Source organism: Elaeis guineensis, chromosome 7 (assembly GCF_000442705.2).
Source record: "Elaeis guineensis isolate ETL-2024a chromosome 7, EG11, whole genome shotgun sequence".
Classification (NCBI taxonomy): Eukaryota; Viridiplantae; Streptophyta; class Magnoliopsida; order Arecales; family Arecaceae; genus Elaeis; species Elaeis guineensis.
This window is the reverse complement of record NC_025999.2, coordinates 60,673,929-60,694,741: the sequence shown is the minus strand read 5'-3', so window position 1 is coordinate 60,694,741 and position 20,813 is coordinate 60,673,929. Positions and strand designations below refer to the sequence as shown.

Below are 20,813 nucleotides of genomic sequence, written 5' to 3'. Positions count from 1 at the left end.
CATTCTGGGGTAGTGTTCATGATTGGTGTGACCTCCTTTCACTGCATCGATCTTCCTACTTAGCTCTTTGCCCCTTTCTTGGCTGCCTTTCCCTTGAGGCTTATTGTTGGAGTTCTCTCTATGCCAAGTCCATGCCTCCTTTGCATTTGCATGCTCCTCCACCCTTTCCAATATTTTAGTGAAGTCTTTAAAGTATTTTTTTCTCAAGCGAGAAGAGGAAGTCATTCTTGAGCAGCCCAGCTTTGAGCACGGTCATGGCCACTAACTAGTTCAGATCACGTACCTCCAAAATCGCGATATTAAAGCAGTTGATGTAGTCTCGAAGGGACTAGCCTTCTCATTGCTTAATGTTGATAAGTAACTTCGAGCCTCAGCACCGTCGGCGGCTATTAACGAAGTTTGTTATGAACAATCGACCAAGCTATCCAAAAAAATTAATCAAGTCAGATTGAAAACTCGAGTACCAATGTCGAGTAGCCTTTCTCAAGGTTGATGAAAATATCCGATAGAGGAGCATCAGTGTAATCAGTCACTTCGTGAAGGAGCATCAAAATCTTGAAGCTTTCTAAATAGTCAACAGGATCCGAGGTCCCATTATAGGATTCTAGCTACGGCATCTTGAACCATGCTGGGAGTGGTTCATCCATGATTTTCCTAGTGAATGGGGGTTCGATGTTGAAACTAAGTTCTGTCTCTGGCCACTAAGTTTGGTCTTGTAGCAGTTCAATCCAGTGTTGCATCTTTTGAAATCCTCTTTCCACCTCAGCATTTCATACAGAGTAGGGTTCTTGGTGCCAAGGAGTAAGGTTGCCCGGGATGGAATCTCTTATGTACTGTGGAGTCTAGGAGTGCTTACATCATCCTCGGTCAAGGTTCGTAGGTCGGTTTTGTCAGCTATACCCCTACCTTGGACTAGGGGAGGCAAATGCCACGTTGCCGCCCCAGCCTAATCTCCATGTAGAGCTTCCAGAATGGGCTATGGTGTAGCAGTTTGTTGTATCTCTCACACAGCTGTTGATAGAGCTTGCACTTGCTGGTGAACCTATTATACTATTCATTGGAGATCATTGGTGCTGACTGAGGAGGTGGGGCTACTTAGACTGGTTTAGGTGCAGCAACCTCTTGACAGATGTTCATTTGCACACCATTCAAGCAGGTCATAGTCTCATGATGCAGCACTCTCTCTTGAAATAACCTCCAAATAGAGTTTGGGGGCCCTTTCTTTAGCACCAGTTTGTTGCTACCAAAACTCAAGCCTGAGGGGTCGGATCTGATATGGACAAAAACTCTTGATGAAAGACTTCTCGGTTGAGGACGAGGAGGAGAGCCAGATCAAAGAAGAGGTGCTAAAGTAGTGAACTTTGAAGACTGGAGCGAGATTTGCAGAAATATCCTTGTTTGGATTGTTCTTCGATGGAGACTCTCTGACGCTTATATCCGTTGGAAGATGGAGTACTGAGAGAGAAAGAGAGAGGCATTAAGGCCTCTTAAGAGCTTATCTGAGGTCCTTACTCTCACCCTATTTACAGAGAGGGAGTGAGAGTCGTGCACATTAGGGAGAGTGGCCGCTCCTCAGATATTATGCACGTATCATATTGACAGTGATGCCTTTGTATTTGCGATGTGAAACCAGTAATTAGTTGCCATCGGGGCGTAATTCAATCTCGATGGTTTTCTTTTTTATTTGGCTTTTCTACAATGATAAGGGAAATCGGTTCTTTTTCGATTGGGACTGCTGTCTTATTTGAAAATTCTTGATCTGGCTGTCCTCTGTCTACCTCAGCTACGGTCAAATCCGAGTCTTATCTTTTAGGATTGAAAGCTGAAGGGATCAAACCAACTGATTCGGGTTCTCACATCCAACTCCATACCGGCTGCGGCCAACCCCTTGCGACTTTTTGATCAGCTGAGGACCATTCTCTTGAGATCTCAATTATGGTCATGAACCTGATCGATCAATTCTGAGGTGATGGTCTACAGCAGTAACCATTACTTTGGCAACTTGGATGGTCTGCTGGTCTGCGGACAACCATTGCTGCAATGACTCGTTCGAGGAATACTGCAGGAGGAGGAAAGATGGATCAAAGGCGAGGCTGAGCCTCTACTTGCTTGCTCTCGACCTTTTCATCTTCTAAGATAAGTATCATGTTTATTTCTTTATTCTGTTTTTTTCGAAATTTTGTTATATTTATGATTTTTCTATGACAGAGTCATGCAAATATGAAGTAATTTTTTCGAGATTTTTTTTTATATTTTTTCACAGGGTTTTGTTACGTTGATATTTAGCTATTCTTTTTTGTTCTTAAAAGAGAAGTTCCATTTCCTTTACCCAAAAAAAAAAAAAAATCTATATACAGGTCCCAGTGACTCGCGACGATGAGTTTTTCCTTTTTCTCAAGCAGCGGCGGCGTTTTTTTTTCATTTCGAACCCTTCCCGAGGCCCCCCGGACGTCCACCTCCTCCCCGTTCTCCTCGCCGCCACCTCCCGCCGGCTCTGCTGTCTCCTTCCTCCCCATCATCACCGGTGTCGGCCTTCCCCTGCCAATCTCCGTCAAGTGCTTTCTTTCCCAGAGAGACCCCGACCTCCTCCCTGTTCTCCTCGCCGCCACCTCCCACCGATATCCGCCGTCGCCTTCCTCCCCATCGTCACCGGCGTCGGCCTTTCCCTCCGATCTCCCTCAGGTGCTTTGCTTCCCACAGATCTCCGAGAAAGATAAAATGAAAAGAAAAAGAAGAAAAAAGGAAAAAAAAATTGATCAATGGGTCTTGCTCTTTATTTTTTCCTCTGGGTCTTAATCGTATGGGAGGCCCGGAGCGGACGAATAGGGATTTTCCGATAGTCTCTCTCTTCCCCTCCCTTCCTCCCCTGATCCTCCATCTGTAGCTCGTGCAATTCATCAAAGGTGACCGTCCGGTGATGGACGGTCAAGATTTGTAAGTACCCATCCTCTGGAAACAAGGGGCGCGGCCCACGATACCTGGGGACGTGTCGGCAATCGTGGTGTATGTTATAATTTCTCATCTGAAAAGGGCTGCCTATCCCTCGGTTTCCGAAACTCCACCACAGTAACTCCTTCCCTTCCTTTCTTTCCCCTCGTCTCCTCATCAGCCCAGCATCTCTCTTTTGCTTTTACTTCATCTAAACCGTCGGCCAATCAAATCGCATCATCAATCGTCCTTTCCTGCGCATCACATGCATTCTCATTGTTCGGGGAAATGCCAAACTCTAATATTTGTGGTGTATGAAAGCTCCCCTTGGTTCTCCCTCGAGCTGCCCCCTCTTGCGATGTCCCCGGTGGCCGTTGGATCTTTCACTGCTCGCTTTGAGAGTGATGATGGAGGGTGGAGTGGTTTGAGATCTGTGCGGTGGTGATCCAATGGTAGATTCACGTGGAGGAAAGGGAATCCTTCTTTCACGTTGTTACGGTGGTTACCGTGAGCATCTCGAATGACATTTTGAGTTCTTGGGTCATCAACACAACGGCTCGCCGTATGAGCTGAGGAGTCCGTCTCCATGCTGAGTTGAAACGTCCATAAGGTCTAACCTGTTTATGAGCTGTCCTTGTCATCTTAGCCGACTTATCTCTTCAACACGTGCGACAGCTGTCTATCCCAAATAGATAGCATCTGACGTAACCATCTCTCCTGAACTCGTGGGAGCGATTAAGGGCTCAATTATCTCGTCCAGTTTGACATGTCCAATGATCCGGCAATCTCAGGATCGTGCAATTTCACAGCTAACAACTTAGCTGTCCGACATCCTTCTATATAAACAATCGGAGCCTCGAGGATCTAGGTAAGTCCAATCAAATCCCTCTCAGAGAACCCATTGTTGCTCCTTTTATTCTTTGCTTTTCTAATTTGAGCGTCAGAGGGTCCTCACCGAAGCCACAATCTCTGGTTTGGGACTTGTCTTGCAGGTCACTCCAGCACCAGCATTCCTGCATGAGGATCAGGTGTCCATCTTCCGACCTCGACCGATTTAAGCAGCAACACACGCAAAAGATACAATCCGAATCCTCTCTGTGTTTGTGGAGTAAATATTCAGCAATCGATGAAATACAAGGACTTTCGTTGTTTTGTTACAAATTTGACGTGGTATCACCGTTACAACGAATATTTACTCGTGTTTGCGGAGGCAATGATGATGAAAGCTCTTCAGACCCCTCAGGTGTTTTTTCCTTCTTTTTGATAACCATTGCTTGGCAGCTTGGATGGTCTGTTGGTCTACAGACAACCGCTGCTGCAATGATTCATTTGAGGAATAGTGCAGGAGGAGGAAATATGGATCAAAGGCGAGTCTGAGCCTCTACTTGCTTGTTCCCAACCTTTTCATCTTCTAAGTTAAGTATCCTGTTTATTTCTCTATTTTGCTTTTTTTTGTTCAAAATTTTGTTACATCCGTGATTTTTCTATGATATAGTCATGCAAATATGAAGTAACTTTAGACTTTTTTACATTTTTTTTTACAGGGTGTTGTTACACTGATATTTAGCTGTTCTTTTTTGTTCTTAAGAAAAAGGTTCCATTTCCAAAACACTTTTTTCAATATACAAGTCTTTTCTCTATGAAAATACAAGTCTATATCTATATACACTACATTAAGAAGAGTCCACATCTCTCCCAGGCCACCAAATGTCGAATATTGGTCCCGTTCTTCTCGTAGCTTTCCCATCCCCCTCCTCGACGGGGAGCACATTGGGTGGTGGGTGGTGGAGAGAGAAGATCATGAACATGTGGACAGATGAGTCGGCGATGCGCTTGACCATAGTGAGCATGGCGAAGACGGAACGACCGTCCATGGCAATGATGGATGAGGGCATCGGAGAGGATGCCGTTGTGGGTTCTGAACTCTCCCTATATAGTTTAAAAAAAAAAAAAATTGTACAGTGGCCCCCCATTCACCTCTATCGTGCCTCCACTTAAAATGCCACCAGCTGGCAATCCCCATCAGATAGCCCCCCACATCGTTATCATGAGAATAGAGCCTCATAAATTGAAAATTTTGTACCCACAGAGAATCCTTTTGATAAAAAATCCCTAATCCTACAAAATATCATGCTTCTACCAAGATTAAGCTCTCAAAACCTCAAGGAACCAACTCACACCGCCACTACTCGCACAAAATCTCATATACTTGAGAAAAAACCCAATCGGAACCTAAGAGACCTCTCTAATCTCTCTCAAGTGCTCTCCTTTCTGAGAGATCTCTAAAAAAGATAATGAAATGAAAAGAAAAAAATAAGCGAAAAGAAAAAAATGATCATCTATGTGGGAAAGGTCTTACTCTTAAATTTTTTCCGTCTTTCCTTTGTCTTTGTGGATTTTTCCTATGTTTTCCCTCATTTTTCCTCTATTTTTTCCGTCCTCAAGAATCCCAACAGGGTAGGAGGCTTGGAGCGGCCAAATGGGTAAGTTAGATGATGGTTGTTTGGGTATTTCCTTTCTTTTTTCTATTCTTGGGAGTCACAATCGGGTGGGAGGCTTGGGGCGGCTCAATATCATCCAAAGATTTAGGAGTCAAATCCTCTCATCCTCTTAATAATCAGGTAAATTCCAAATCTGAATGACTTGTAATTTTAAATTTTAAATCAATGTCAAATTCTGTAGGATATTTCTTGATGGATCCTATTAGGATTTTAAAAGGATTGAATATATGCAGAAAACCATCTAACTATCATCATTAAGCACATTTTAGTATCAGATGCAAAATTGGCCATTGCATTTTTAGGTCTATGTGTTGTATTTTAACATAATTTTTTTAGATAAATTTTAAAAATTTATATGTAAATGTGTAAAATATCTTGATTTATTATATGCAAATGAAGAAATATTAGAAAATTTAAAAAATAAAAGGGAATGTATTAATTAGATGACCCTAATTCATCAAGAAAAGATTTTTTTTTTGATTTTTAATATTAAATTTAGAATTCTATATTGAAACATGTAGAAATATTTAAATTTATTATATGTGGTCCGACAAACATCCAAAGATTGACATAAATAAAGTTGTATGAAATTGAAATGTATATATGCGTATTTAGTTTAAAAAATTGATAATTAGAAAAATAAACTTAAAATTATGGATTACATTTGCTGATTGATTTTAAGGTTTAATAATAAATAATTTATTTATGGGCTTGAATCTAGTTAAGGCATATTGCGTTGGACCAATGTAGTGTTATCCTACAGATTGGGCTCAAAAAATCAATAATCAAGACTGGATTAAAATATGGAGTTCATTTTTTCAAATCCAGTTTGGATATATTATTGGTTTAACTAAGGGTCAGTTTAGGGTTGGATTGACATTGGAAAAATTAAAATAGAATGATTTTGCATATTGTGTTTATATGAAAAGGGTTATTGCAAGTACTTCATTTTCTTTTTATCTTTATTGAATACTATTTTAGGGTGTTGATGCATTTATGTTATTCGTATGTTTGTATTTTGCATTAAAAACTTCTATATATTTTGTGCTTAGAGCTTCTGTTCTAGCTTCGATTCGAAAAGAATGTTGTTGGATTTCATTTGTGACAGATCCAAATGATGGAATAATGATAAAAAGATTATGTAGGTGGTAATTTAATTTTTAAATATTATCATTTATTTTTTTAATTATTTTTTATTAGAAACCTTTTCAATTTTAATATTTTATAAAATTTTTTGATGTTTATATTTTCAATTTAAATAAAGAGGTTATGGAAGATGAAGATAAGCATGAATATAGATTCATTAATTAATAAATTCCACCGTGGATAACACGCCATGCTACCCCTTGTATTTCACCGATTCCTGATTGTGCGCTACCCACCATGCATATGCTCTGGGATTTGCCTTGGTTCACTTGGACCTGGTGCATGCAATAATTTCTCCTCATGGACACCCATCTCTTCTCCGCTCTTCTCGCCACCACCTCCTACCAGTCTCTGCCATCGTCTTCCTCCCTCTCATCACCGACATCGGCCTTCCCCCTTCCAATCTCCCTCAGGTATTTTTCTTTTCACAGATCTCCAAAAAAGAGAGACGTCGACCTCCTCTCTGCTCTCGTCGCCGCCATCTCCTATCGGTTTGCATCATCGCCTTTCTCCCCATCGTCGTTGGCATCAGCCTTTCCCTTCACAGATCTCCAAAAAAGAGAAAGAAATGAAAAGCTCCCCTCCACTTCCTATGAACCAAATGAGTCCGTGGGGTTGGCGGCTCGCTTGGTGCTCCCTTGAGCTGCCCCCTGTTACAATGCCCCTGGTGGCTACTGGATCATTCACTGCTTGCTTTTAGATCTGTGCAGATGGATGGATGATGGAGGTCGGAGTGGTTTGAGATCTGTGTGGCGGTGATCCAACGGTGGATTCACGTGGAGGAAGGTGATATCTTCGTTCCCATGAAAGATACAACCCGAACCCTCTCTATGTTTGTGGAGGCAATGATGATGAAAGCTCTTCAGACCTCTCCGGTGTTTTTTCCTTCTTTTTGTTAAACATTGCTCGGCAGCTTGGATGGTCTGCTGGTCTACAGACAACCGCTGCTGCAATGATTCATTTGAGGAATAGTGCAGGAGGAGGAAAGATGGATCAAAGGCGAGCCTGAGCCTCTACTTTCTTGTTTCCAACCTTTTCATCTTCTAGGTAAGTATCCTGTTTATTTCTCTATGTTGTTTTTTTAGAAATTTTTCTTACGTTTATGATTTTTCTATGATAGAGTCATGCAAATATGGAGTAACTTCTTTAGACTTTTTTTTACTCTCTTTTTTACAGGGTTTTGTTACATTGATATTTAGCTATTCTTTTTTGTTCTAAAAAAAAAGGTTCGATTTCACTGTGCTGATGCCATCCAAAACCCTTTTTTTAGTATACAAGTCTTTTCTTTGTGAAATTTAATATCAAAAGATGGTTGAAAGACAAAGTTATTTTGGAAATCACGCCATAGCAAATCTCAACAGGGAACTAGTCTCTCAGCTATCTTATTTTAGACATTACGTCTGAATGCGTTCATATCTTTGTCTTGTTCTCTCTCTTCTTGAGGCAATGATGATGAAACCTTGGAGTGGAATAGCGTGAGAAAGGCCTTGTTCATGCATCCACATGACAGTTCAGAAGGGTGGAACTTAGCCTAGTGCCAGTATCACACCATGGACATATTCATATCATCATGAGAACAGAACTCCATAAATTGAAAATTTTGGAGCCAAAGAATAATCCTTTCCATCAGAACTAGCCCAAACCCCACAAAATATCATTCCTTTACCAAGATTAAGCTCTCAAAACCTCAAGGGACCAACTCACACTGCCACAATTCGCATAAAATCCCATATGCTCGAGAAAAAACCCCCAATCAGAACCTAAGAAACCCCTCCGATATCCCACAGATGCTCTACTTCCTTGCAGATCTCTGACAAAGAGAATGAAAAGAAAAGAAAAGAAAAACAGAATGATCAATCTATGTGGGAAAAAGGTCTTACCTTTCAATTTTTTCCCGTTCTATCCTTTGTTTTCATTGATTTTTCCATTGGTTCCCCCTGTTTGCAGCAATGCTAGTTTACAATGGTGGCAGCCAGCTTGGATAGTCTGCTGCTTTGCAGGCAACCACTGCTAGCCATTCATTGAGAAAAGTGATGTGAGTGCAATATCTGACAGACCAAAAGTGAATCTGAGCCTCATCTTCTCCCCTTCTTTCATTTTTCAGAACCAAACCCTTGTTCACTTTTCCACTCCTTTTTCAAATTTTCACTGTTTTCAAAATTTTCAACGTTCAAAATATTTATCTGAAATGATTTGTAGTTTATTGGTTTTTGTTTCATCTTTTTCTTGATGTCGAAGTTGGATTCTGACTTGACCCAACCCGTTTGCAGCCCATATGTCATTTGTTAAGGTATGAAAGCTTGGGTTGGTGACTTGGTGCTCCCCTGAGTTGTCCCCTCTTTGTTATGAGCTGAACTAAAATTCTATAGAGTGCCCTCTATAGTGATGGTTGTCTACCAGTTAATGAACTGGAGATCATCCGAACTCGGCTCTTAAACCTCATACTTCTCTCTAAGTATGTCTTGTTCTATCTTTTGTCTGGAGGCAGTGATGATAAAGCTCTTTCACATTCCTCCCTTATTTTTTTTTTTGTGGCTATTGTGAGGTTGCTTGTATGGTCTGCCACTTCACAGACAACCTCTACAGCCATTTGTGAACAAAGAATGCAGAAGTGGGATGATGGATCAAAGGTAAATATGAGCCTCTCTCACTTGTCCCTATCCTTTTTATGTTCTGAGATCAGCACCCTGTTTATTATTCCATTCATTATTCCTGAAATACTTCTTTTTCTTGATGATATTTGTGTTTTGAAATTATGCAAATCGGGAGTGATCTGTTGAAGTTTTTTTTCCTCGTGGAGTTTGCAATGTTTTTGTAGGGTTGTCACAATGATATTTGTCTTCTTTATCCTCGGAATTGTCACTACATTCCAATTGTCATCAAATCCTCTTTTTGAATATACAAGTCTTTTACTTTCTAACAATTTAAGATAACAGAATGGTTGAAAGAGAACCTTAGAAATCATGCCATAACAAATGCCAATGGGAAAGTAGTCTTGGACATGAAAGATACAATGTGGCAACAAGTGAAGTGGATATTTTAAAGCAACATAAAGAAAAGATAAAACAGGAAAAGAAACTTTAGTCTAATTAAGCTGAATTTTTGCCAACCCCTAAACTTAATTGATGTGGTGCTGGGGCATCTTTCTTTCTGTGTGCAATTCAACAAGTAGTCTGGAAATGGATAGCCAGGATTCTTAAGAAGCTCTTTGGGAAGAGGGTGTGGGCTCATTATAACATTGAAAGATCAGTGCCTGAGATACTAGTATTTTGTTCCTATTTGGGCTCTGAACCTAATGCTTATTGGGGGATTTATTTTTATTTAATCAGGGTGTTGCCTTTTTCTTATCTTTCAAGAAATTTTTTATTATGGCTACCACTCAAATAGCAATAAAATTATTTTTTTGTTCAGTAAAAGAAATCTTATTATTCGTGAAAATTTCAGATCGCAAGTTATCTTGAACAAAAAGCATTTATTATTTCATGACAAGCAATAGTATTATAGTACTTAAAAACAAGAAATTTCAACAACAAAATATTCATCCATGTATTTTAATAGTAACAATATGGCAATAATGCGATATATATAGTTTTAGAAAATAAAAAGATTAAAACCAAGGAAAGAAAGCTAATTCTGATTAAGTATGTCGTTTCATTAACCGTGTTAAAAATAACTCGAATGTGGACCATATTTAGATGGTTCTTGTGTCCATGTAGTGTATGCAATTCATCAAAGATTGGGATGGTTGAGATTGGCAAGCATCTATCCGTTGGAGATGAGATGCGCGGTCAACGAGACCTGACATCAATAATGGGATGTGTTGAGTCTTGTAAATTATAATGGTGTATTTGAAAAGAGCTGCCTTTCTCATGATTCTGAAGCTCTACCAGTCCCAAATTAGGAAAAAAAAAGACAAATGCCGGGTCTCGGTAGCATGTTTCTTTTGTTGCAATTTGTAAAGTCCATTCTTTTCTCAAATATAACTGTTGATATTGGTCAATAATTATTTGTGAAAAATTTATTATTTCATATCGATGATAAATTTATGTTTTAAGTTAAAAAAGGCATTTTGCTCTAAATGTGGAAAAAGGCCGAGTATTAATAGAAATCTTCTTCTTGGCCTCTTCCTTTCTCCTCTTCCTCCTTGTGACAGGCAGTTTTTGTTTTAATATTTCGGGTGTGGTTCTTTTCCATTGTACAGTGAGAAAGCTCTTTTTCGAAAGGTTAGATATTTTCTTCTTTGTGTAGTTTACTTTGTTTATCATGCTTGTGAGGTGGTTTTGATATTATTTTCCAGTAAATTGCTTAGTACATGTTGTTTGACAGTGGCTATTTTCCATCAAATACTGGACCAAAGAAAGAATATTCCTGAAAATGCAAGTTGTAACTTGGATGGCCTGTTGATGAAGAGGCAACTGGTTGCGATGGGATTGTTCATTTGTACTTTGTGGGAGCCGCATGGCATCACTCTTTTAGCACACTCCACTTGGGTTTCCCTCACAATGCATCTTCCCTTTCTACTTTCACTTTCATCCTTGCTAGCTTTTTTGCTTTTGCTCTATATCAACCATTGGCCAATCAAACTCAATGGATCATCAATCTATCTGTCAAGAACATAGTATGCATTCTGATTGTTGGACGAAATGCCTAACTCTAATAGTTTGTTGAGGTATGAAAGCCCAAGAAATAAATATAGGGTTAGTGGCTTGGTTGGTGCCCCTTAGCGGGTTGTATCTTTTGGGCAAAAAAATATAGAGTTTGAAGCGCTTTGAGATCTATCTTGATGTTGCGAAAAAAAGATCAATCATTCTTTCGTGTGAAAGATACAACCTGAACCCCCCAGAGCTACCCCATTTTATGCTGCTGATTCCTTCGCACCCATCTAGGGCTGAAACGGGATGAGATACGTATTGGATACTAGTATATCCATATCCATATTTGTTTTATTTGATGAATACGAATATGGATACAGATGTTAGTCGGATGCAATAAATTCATTCCTATATTTCTTTTAGATGGATGCACATATACATATTAGATACAAAAAGTATGGATATAAATAGGGATATAAGTCGGATAATTAAACCTTATGACTATACAATCAATGTTATTACTAAATGGATAATAAATCAAATTAATAGTATATTAATGTGGTTATATATTTTCCTTGAAAGTTCATGAGTGCTGTATAAAATTAAATAGAGTTATATATAGAATTGGATATTCGGATACGGATTTGATAGTTGTCTATCCCTATCTGTTTTTCTTTGATGGATATAGATACGGATATTAATTGGGTGCCCTAATTTATATCCATATCTACATTGTTTCGGATATAAAAACGGCTTTGGATGGATATTATCCGATCCACTTTCACCCCTACAGCTGGGGGCTGTTGGATCATCCATTGCTTGCTTTAAGATCTTCGTGGTGGGTGATCCGATGGTGGATTTACTCCAAGGTAGGTGAAAGCTTGACTTGACTCCACTTGAGTGAATCTTCACTATATTGGCTATTGTTTTTGCCCATGCAGCAATGCTCGTTTACAATGGTGGCAGCGTGCTTGGATGGTCTGCTACTTTGCAGGCAACCACTGCAATCCATTCATTGAGAAAAGTGATGTGACTGCAATATTTGACAGACCAAAAGTGAATCTGAGCCTCTGCTTCTCCCATTCTTTCTTCTTTCGGAACTAAGCCCTTCTTCGCTGGTCTACTTCTTTTTCAGAATTTTCATTTTTAAAAATTTTTCAATGTTCAAATTATTTATCTGAAATGATTTGTACCCTATTGGTTTCTGTTTCTTCTTTTTCTTGACGTCGAAGTTGGATCCTAACTTGACTCTTTTGCGGCTCTTATGTCATTTGTTGAGGTATGAAAGCTCCAGGGAGAAATAAATAAGGGTTGGTGACTTGGTTCTCCCCTGAGTTGCCCCCTCTTTGTTATAATATGAACCAAAATTCTGTAAAGTGCCATCCATGGTGATGGTTGTCTCCCAGGTTATTCAACTGTGGATTCGTGCGGAGGAAGGTGAATCCTTCTTTCACACAAAACATACAACCGGAACCCTCTCTGTGTTTGTGAAGGCAATGATGATGAAAGCTCTTCGGACCCCTCCAGTGTTTTTTTTTTCTTTTTTTGGTAACCATTGCTTATCAGCTTGGATGGTCTGTTGGTCTACAGACAACCGCTGCTGCAACGAGTCTTTTGAGAAATACTGCAGGAGGAAAGATGGATCAGAGGCGAATCTGAGCCTCTATCTACTTGCTTGTTCCCATTTCTTTCATCTTCTAAGATAAGTATTCTGTTTTTCTGAAATTTTGTTTTGTTTATGATTTTTCTACAATAAAGTTATGCAAGTATGAAGTAACTTTAGATTTTTTTTTTTTTAACATTTTTTTTATGGGGTTTTGTTACATTGATATTTAGCTTTTCTTTTTTGTTCGAAAAAAGGGTTCAATTTCACTGCCACCCAAAATGATAAGAAATTCCCTTTTTTCAGTATTCAAGTCTTTTCTTTGTGAAAATTAAGATCAAAATATGGTGGAAAGACAGGGTTATTTTGGAAATCATTCCATAGCAAATTGTATTCCAGTTCCACAAGATTTTAACCTAAAACATAGAATAAAATAAACTAAATAAATAAAATAATTACTAACATGCCATGCTGATTTTGTGCTGACAATTTATTGAAGCCACATCTACAGATTTTCTTGTCCATAGCTACTGCTAACCATTAAAACACAGAATTTAGAAAACTACTACTATGTTTTTTTTTTTTGATTCCCATTTGTAATGACTGATATATACATCAAAAAGAAGTGAAGAAATTGTTTTTTTAAACTGATTACAAGTTAAAATTACACCAGCCACCTCAATCAAACATTGGTTTCTCTGATTCAGAGCATGATTTCTACTCAACCTTTCCAAACAATTAGACCACCTCCTATCACACAAAGCTAATGTTCAGCAAGTCAGGAAAAGGACATGTTAAACCATGAGCCTTGAGAGTTGAGTCTCTGTCTCTCTCATTCTATGGTGGCCGATGCAAGCTATGATGACATGCATTTGGACCTTGGAGTTGACTAGCGTGAGAAAGGCCTTGTTTTCATCCATCCACATGACAATTCAGAAAGGTGGAACTTAGCCTAGTTTAAGTCTCACATCATGGATTTGGTATCATATTCATATTATCATAAGAATGGAACTCCATAAATTGAAATTTTGGGAGCGAAAGAAGAATTCTTTAGATCAAAAATCCCCCAAAGCCCACAAGATATCATGATTCTACCAAAGATTAAGCTCTCAAAACCTCAAGGGACCAACTCACAATGCCACAACTCACACAAAATCCCATATGCTTGCGAAAAAACCCCAATCGGAACCTAAGAAACCCCTCCAGTCTTGCTCAAGTGCTCTCCTTTCCCACAGGTCTCCAAAAAAGAGAATGAAATGAAAAGGAAAAGGAAAAAAGATCAATATATGTGGAGAAAGGTCTAACTTTTTATTTTTTTCCATCTTTCCTTGTGTTTTCCCTTGATTTTTCTTCTGTGAGTCTCAATTGGGTGGGAGGCTTGGAGTGACTGAATATGGAAGCTTAGATGATGGCTAGGTTTTTGTGTTCGATTTTTATATATAAGAGTTTAAAGGGTATAAATATATTATCGATCAATCTAAAAGCAGTTGTTGACTATAGCTTATTTGTTAAGGTTTTGGGTAGGCCATCTAAAGATTTGCATGTATGTATGTGTGTGTGTGTGTGTATGTGTGTGTGTGTGCGCGCGTGTGCGTGCATACGTGCATGTGCAGAGAGAGAGAGAGAGAGAGAGCTTGACTTGGCTCCACTTGGATCTTCACCATATTGGTCACTGTTTTTCCCATGCAGCAATGCTTGTGTACAATGGTGGCAGGCAGCTTGGATGGTCTGCTGCTTTGCAGGCAACCAGTGGCAAGCCATGCAATGAGAAAAGTGATGTGACTGCAATATCTGAAAGGCCAAAAGTGAATCTGAGCCTTTGCTTTTTCCCATCTTTCTTCTTTTGGAGCAAGCCCTTGTTCACTTGTCCACCGCTTTTTCAGACTTCTCAATTTTTTTTTTCAAAATTTTTCAATTTTCAAAATGTTTATCTGAAATGATTTGTAGTTTATGTGTTTGTATTTCTTTTCTTGATGTCGAAGTTGGATCCTGACTTGACCTAACCCATTTGCAGCCTTAATGTCATCTGTTGAGGTGTGAAAGCTCCGGCGAGAAATTTAAATAAGGGCTGGCGAGTTGGTGCTCCCCCGAGTTGCCCCCCTCTTTGTTATAAGATGAACAAAATTCTATAGAGTGCCTTTGATGGTCATGGTCATCTTCGAAGTCACGAATTGGAGATTGTCTGGACTCAGCTCTTAAACCCCATACCTCTCTCTATGTATGTCTTGCTCTTTCTCTGGAGGCAGTGATGATGAAGCTCTTGTAGATTCCTCCAGTATTTTTCTTTTGTGACTATTGTGATGTAGCTTGTATGGTCTGCCACTCGACAGACAACCTCTACGGCCATTTGTGGACAAAGAATGCAGAAGTGGGATGATGGTACAAAGATGAATCTGTGCCTCTCCCCACTTGTGTCTGTCCTTTTTATGTTCTGAGATAGGTACCTTGTTTATTATTCTGTTCTTTATTCCTAAAGTAATACTTCTTTATGATATTTGTGTTTTGAAATCATGCAAATCAGAAGTGTTCTGTTGACGTTTTCTTTTCAGCTCAAGGAATTTATGATATTTTTGTAGGGTTTTGTCACAATGATGTTTGTCATCTTTATTTTTCTCAGAATTCACTACCATCCAAATGGCATCAAATCCTCTTTTTTGAGCATACAAGTCTTTTACTTGATTCGTGCTTCAAACCGAACTTGATTCGTGCTTGTCTCAAATTGAATCTAGAGACATGCTCAAGCTGCTTGATTCATTGGACATCTCTGTTTTCAGCCCCATATTCTGTTCAGTTATGAGGCTTGATGGAGGGAACCAGCAAGAGTTGGTCAGTTGGTGCTCTGGTGCTATCAAGAGCTGCCCTCTTCCACAATATGACATGGCTGTTATTTAAGACCTCTCTGTTTTGAATGCATTCTTCTCTTTATCTTGCTGTATCTTTTCTATTGAGGTGATGATGAAACCTCTTTTCGACTGCTCTCTCTGTTTTTTTTTTTTGTGACAGTGCATGGCAGTTGGGATGGTTTATTTCTTCATAGCCAACTACTGCAGTCACTTGTTGAGAGGATTGCAGTAGAAGGATGTGAGGATCCATGTGGGTCTTTGTTTAGTCCAATATCGGTTGTGTTTGGGAGGTCATAGCAGGGCAAGGACATTATTTCATAACCTTTTGGCTAGACCATTTTGGGTGAGGTTTTTGGTCGTTACCAAAGATGAATGATGGATCAAGGGCGAATCTGAGCGTCTCTATGTTTCTTCATGCCTTTATCTTTCAAAGACAAGGTCCCTTGTTTTTTAGTTCATTCTTTTCCAACTCTTGTTTCTCTATGATTCTTCCGTGTTTAAATCTTTCGAATTTGGAGTGATCTCTAGAAGATTTGTTTCCTTTTAAGTTTTTTCATTTTTTGTAGGTTTACTTAAATTATTTATATCATTTTCTCCAATAAAGGTTAATTTTCATTGCCATTCACATGACACCACATTCTCTATTTTTTTCAGTATAGGAATCTTCTGTTTTGTGAAAATTTAAGATCACAAACTGGTTGAAAGATAAAATATTAGAAATCTTGCAATAGTTCAAAATAGAAATGTATTTCAATCAGTAAATATTTTTAACAAACAAAGGAACGACGGAAACAAGGAAATGTATGTTATGTGTAATTAATCTGAATTTTTGTAAAATCTCAACTACTTGACGGTGCATTTGTCGGGGGGCCATGTGATAAAGTTATGAATAGAAATGAAGACTGACAAAGTTCTTGTCATACATAGCAGATCAAGATTTTGGCACATGATTCTCATGCATCTCTCTTCATCTTTTCAGATAATCTCCATATGATTCTTGGCAGATGAAGATTTTGGCACTTGATTCTTGTGCATGTATCTTCATATTGCATCAGATAATCCTGCATCTGATTTATGGATAGGTCATACATGGTTGATGAAGATTTTGGCACATGATTCTCATGCATGATTCTTGGATATGTCATAAAAAGCAGTGATTCCTCGGATATGGAGGAGGACAAATGAGTTGGGAGAGAGAGCAAAGAAGGCTATGGAGAAGGATGGCTTTGATCCCACGAGGAAAATAAAACATTAGGGGTTTAAGTGTTTTGTTAGGGCTGAAATTGGATTGATAACAGATTGGATATTGGCATATCCATATCTATATTTATTTTTTTTGATAAATACAAATATAGATACAGATATTATTCAGATATAAAAATTTATATTTATATTTATTTTAAATGTATGCAGATACAATTTAAATACTGAAAATATAAATATAATTATAAATATAAGTTGGATAGTTAAACTCTATGAGCCTAGAATCAAAGATATTATTAAATATATGATTAATCAAGTTAATAGTATGTTTACGTGATTGTATATTTTTCTTAAAAGTTAATTAGTGCTATATAAAATTATATATAGTCATAGGTAAATTTAGATTTTCGGATATAGATCGGATAGTTATCTGTTCATATCTTTTCTTCTTTGACAATATGGATATGAATATAAATATTAGTTAGATTTGTAAATTTCTATTCATATCTGGATTGATTCGGATACGACAACAGATCCGGATGGATATTATTTCATTTTTGCCCCTAGCAACGTTAAATTCTATTTTATATTATATTACAAGCGTACAATGGTAATCTCATAAAATACAAAATTATGGTAAGTGAATCAATCATTAATCAGCAGCTTGGGAATTATTACTATGTATAATTTGTTCAAGAACTATGCACGAGAATCATGCGAATAACTCAAATGTACTAAAATCATGTGTACTAAAATCTTCATATGATCTATCCAAGGTTTATGTGAAAAGATGTAAAATTTTATATTCAAGATTCATGTGCCAAAATTTTCGTCTGTCATGTATGACCTGTCCAAGAATCATGTGCAAGATTATTCGAAGGGATTTATGAGAAATGTATGTCAGAATCTTGATATGCTATTATGACAAAAATCATGTGCCACAAGTTTTATTTCCATTCATAACTTCATAACCATACATTCTTTTTCTTTTCCTAGCATTGAATAGGCGATGGATGATAGCAACACAAATAACTGCATCTCAAAAGAGTTGCCTGCCTCTTAATTTCGGAACTGTGATATTTGATTAAAAATATTAGGAATTGATAAAGGAAAGACTAATTATGATAAGGTAAGGAGGCCGGTGCTATTACTGTCGACTGCTTTTCTTGGGTTGTTTGGTTGACAAGCTTCATTGAAATTGGTAAATAAACGGCCTCAAAATGAATGTGTTTTACAAAAGAGAAAAGATTTTTTTTGATATTTTCCTTGCAACCTATCTTGTTTGGTTCTTTCTAATAAAACCTGTCTCGCCAAAATGACAAGATGTAAAATATGAAAAAATGTTGCTCATAACCGCTTTCCCTGAGAATCATGTTTTATTGATACCTATTTTAGTAAATTTTGGTGGCAAGCAAGGTGATCATCTTGAGGGCCCATATGGATATCTGTTTTGCTGAAAATCTGTTCGTCGATGGCCCTTCTGCTTCTTCCTAGGGCCCAAGGTGTATGTCTCGATGGACATGTTGGGTTGTACCTATATCAGCACATACTAATATAATATGCATAAAATTTTTATCTTTATTATCTTAGTTAATATAAATTAATATATAAAGATATTGACCAATGTGATATTATCTGAGAAGAAAAAGTGATTAGCTTCATTTTTCATGCGAGTAATCAATTCTATATAAATATATAAAAGGATGATCTTCTTAAGAGATCAAATTCTACGTAGATCTCATAAAATAAGAGATAAGATCAAATTTTGTATAAATCCTAAGACATAAAGAATAAGATCAAATTCTGTGTACATTCCAAAAAATATGGTTACAGTGAATAAGGAAAGTGAGGAAGAGTAGGAAATTGTACAAATATTTTACTATTAGATGAGAGATTTTAAAGAATTTTCAATACTCCCTCTCAAGTTGGTGAATGGATGTCTTCCATTTCCAGTTTGCTAATAATTTTTTGAAATATCGTTGTAGTTAGGCTCTTGGTTAGAATATTAGTTAACTAATTCTTTGATAGTATATGTGGGATATTAATCAACTCACTGTCCAACTTTTTTTTTATAAAGTGTCTGTCTATCTTAATATGCTTGGTCCGATCATGCTGAATCGGATAATATGTAATATTAATGATAGACTTATTGTCACAGTATAGCTTCATCATTTCCTCTCTCTTGATCTTTAAGTTATCTAGGATTATTTTAATCCACAATAGTTCATAAATCGCCTAAGCCATAGCTCTGAATTCAGCCTCAGCATTAGATCTTGCTACTATATTCTATTTTTTACTCCTCCAAGTTATCAAATCACTTCTTAGAAATATGTAGTATTCAGATGTTGACCTTTTGTCAACTTATGATCCAGCATAATTAGCATTAGTATAGGACTCAAGAGTAAGCTCTCTTCTTTTCTGAAACAAGATTTTCTTATTTGGTGTAGCTTTAAGATAGTGGAACATTATGTAAATTACTTGCAAGTGTTTTTCTTTCGAGTCATGCATAAACTGGCTGACTATATTTACAGAGTGTTAGTGGATGTCTGGCTAGGGCACTACCTCCCAAGATCTTTTCGATACTACGCGATGCAGTAGGAAGAAAGAAGAAATAAAATAGAAAACAATCAAATACGTGGATCAGTCAAAAAAGGGCTCACCTCCAAGGGGCATGCAAACTTTACTGTGAGAAAAAAAAATATTATAAGAGGAGATCTTACCCTCAATCCTCGTATATCCAATTTTTTTCTCACAGGAAGTTCTCCCTCACAAAAGTTCTCTCTCAACGAAGACCCCCTTGAACTCTTGAAGCAACCGTTGTCCACTGTCCAGAAGCCTCCCTGCTCTTTCTCCTCACAGCACCGCACGTCTCTTTCTCTTCTATGGGTGTTCACAGGTTTTTGTGGGCTCTTCTCGAATCAATGCCGCACCAGGCCACCACTAAGGCTCCTGTTCACCATACAGGGCCTTTTATAGGCTAAAAAACCCAATTAGAACCTTATTAGGACTCCTAATGACACCCAAACCAAACACACGCGATCGGCTGTGCACCGCCTGATCCACCACTGTGCATCGTCCGATCCACGGTGGATCGGGCAACGGACTCCCAGGGGTGCTCGTGGGCCTGGGCCACGCCTGCGCCCATGCACCTGGGCCGCACCCCATGCACCCGGGCTTGGGCCGGCCCGTGCGCTCATATGCCTAGGCCTGGGCTGCGCCCTGCGCGCCTGACCCGCATGCTGCCGCACTTGGGCTGCACGCGGCCGCACCGTCGTCGCTCTGTCGGCTGCCAGCGGTCCTCCATCGCTCCGAGTTTTGTGTCGACTTCTCTTGTACGTATCTTATCTGTCCGAACTCTGTTTGAGGTGATCTTGGTCTCGTTGGACTTCATTTTTCATCACGGGTCTTGCTGTAGGTTCAATATGGATTGAATCTTGAGATATCAAATCCTAACAATCTCCATCTCGACTCGATATTTGGCCTCCTCCTGACTCCGAGAGCTTCTGGATCTCCTCACCCTCATGTCCTGAGGTAATCGCCTGCTGATCATGGATGGACAAACATGAGAGTCGAGCTAGGCTGCTCGATTTCATCTCCATCGTATGCTGTGCTCCTCTTGACCTGAGATCTGCTTGGGACATCATCCTGCGGCAATAGGAATCTCAGCTTACAATATCATCTTTCATCTTCTCGAGTCTCCTGTCTCGTGCCCGATCCATCTCTACTTAGAGCTCCATCTCGCTTTGGGCTCCTCTTAGCTCCCGAAGCTCGATCTCGTCTTAGGCTCCCCATCAGATAATAATGTCCTCTCCTCCCCTTCTTCCCCTCCAGAACAATCTTATCGCCGTATAGCACCTTCAGGATTCCTCCATCAGCTACCGTCCTATAGCCTCTCGAATTCTATCTACTCAGTGAGATAAGATTCCGCTTAAAATTAGATATGTATCAGACTTCTCCCAATCTCTTCATTGCACCATCATGTGTCCTTCAGCTGACC

At 38.7% G+C, this 20,813-nt stretch overlaps 1 protein-coding gene across 33 annotated transcripts; it reads left to right on the top strand.

The window, feature by feature from the left end:
- Window positions 1–1,734: 1,734 nt before the first annotated feature.
- Window positions 1,735–16,785, top strand: LOC105049030 (uncharacterized). Of its 33 annotated transcripts, none has more exons than XR_012142773.1 (7): window positions 1,749–3,796; window positions 3,921–4,343; window positions 7,286–7,361; window positions 7,489–7,622; window positions 8,846–9,205; window positions 10,729–10,798; window positions 10,902–15,287. XR_012142773.1 is itself a non-coding variant. In XM_073260925.1 (6 exons), exons 1-2 carry the CDS (start codon window positions 2,377–2,379, stop codon window positions 7,315–7,317), a joined length of 348 nt encoding a protein of 115 aa, XP_073117026.1. In that variant the 5' UTR covers window positions 1,735–2,376; the 3' UTR covers window positions 7,318–7,361; window positions 7,489–7,622; window positions 8,846–9,205; window positions 10,729–10,798; window positions 10,902–15,287. The 33 variants fall into 33 exon arrangements, 5 of the variants coding, with proteins under 5 accessions (XP_073117026.1, XP_073117027.1, XP_073117025.1 ...); XR_012142764.1 differs by having other exon boundaries at window positions 1,753–3,796; window positions 3,921–4,171; window positions 4,274–4,343; window positions 7,286–7,622; XR_012142763.1 differs by having other exon boundaries at window positions 1,753–3,796; window positions 3,921–4,171; window positions 4,274–4,343; window positions 7,276–7,622.
- Window positions 16,786–20,813: the final 4,028 nt, after the last annotated feature.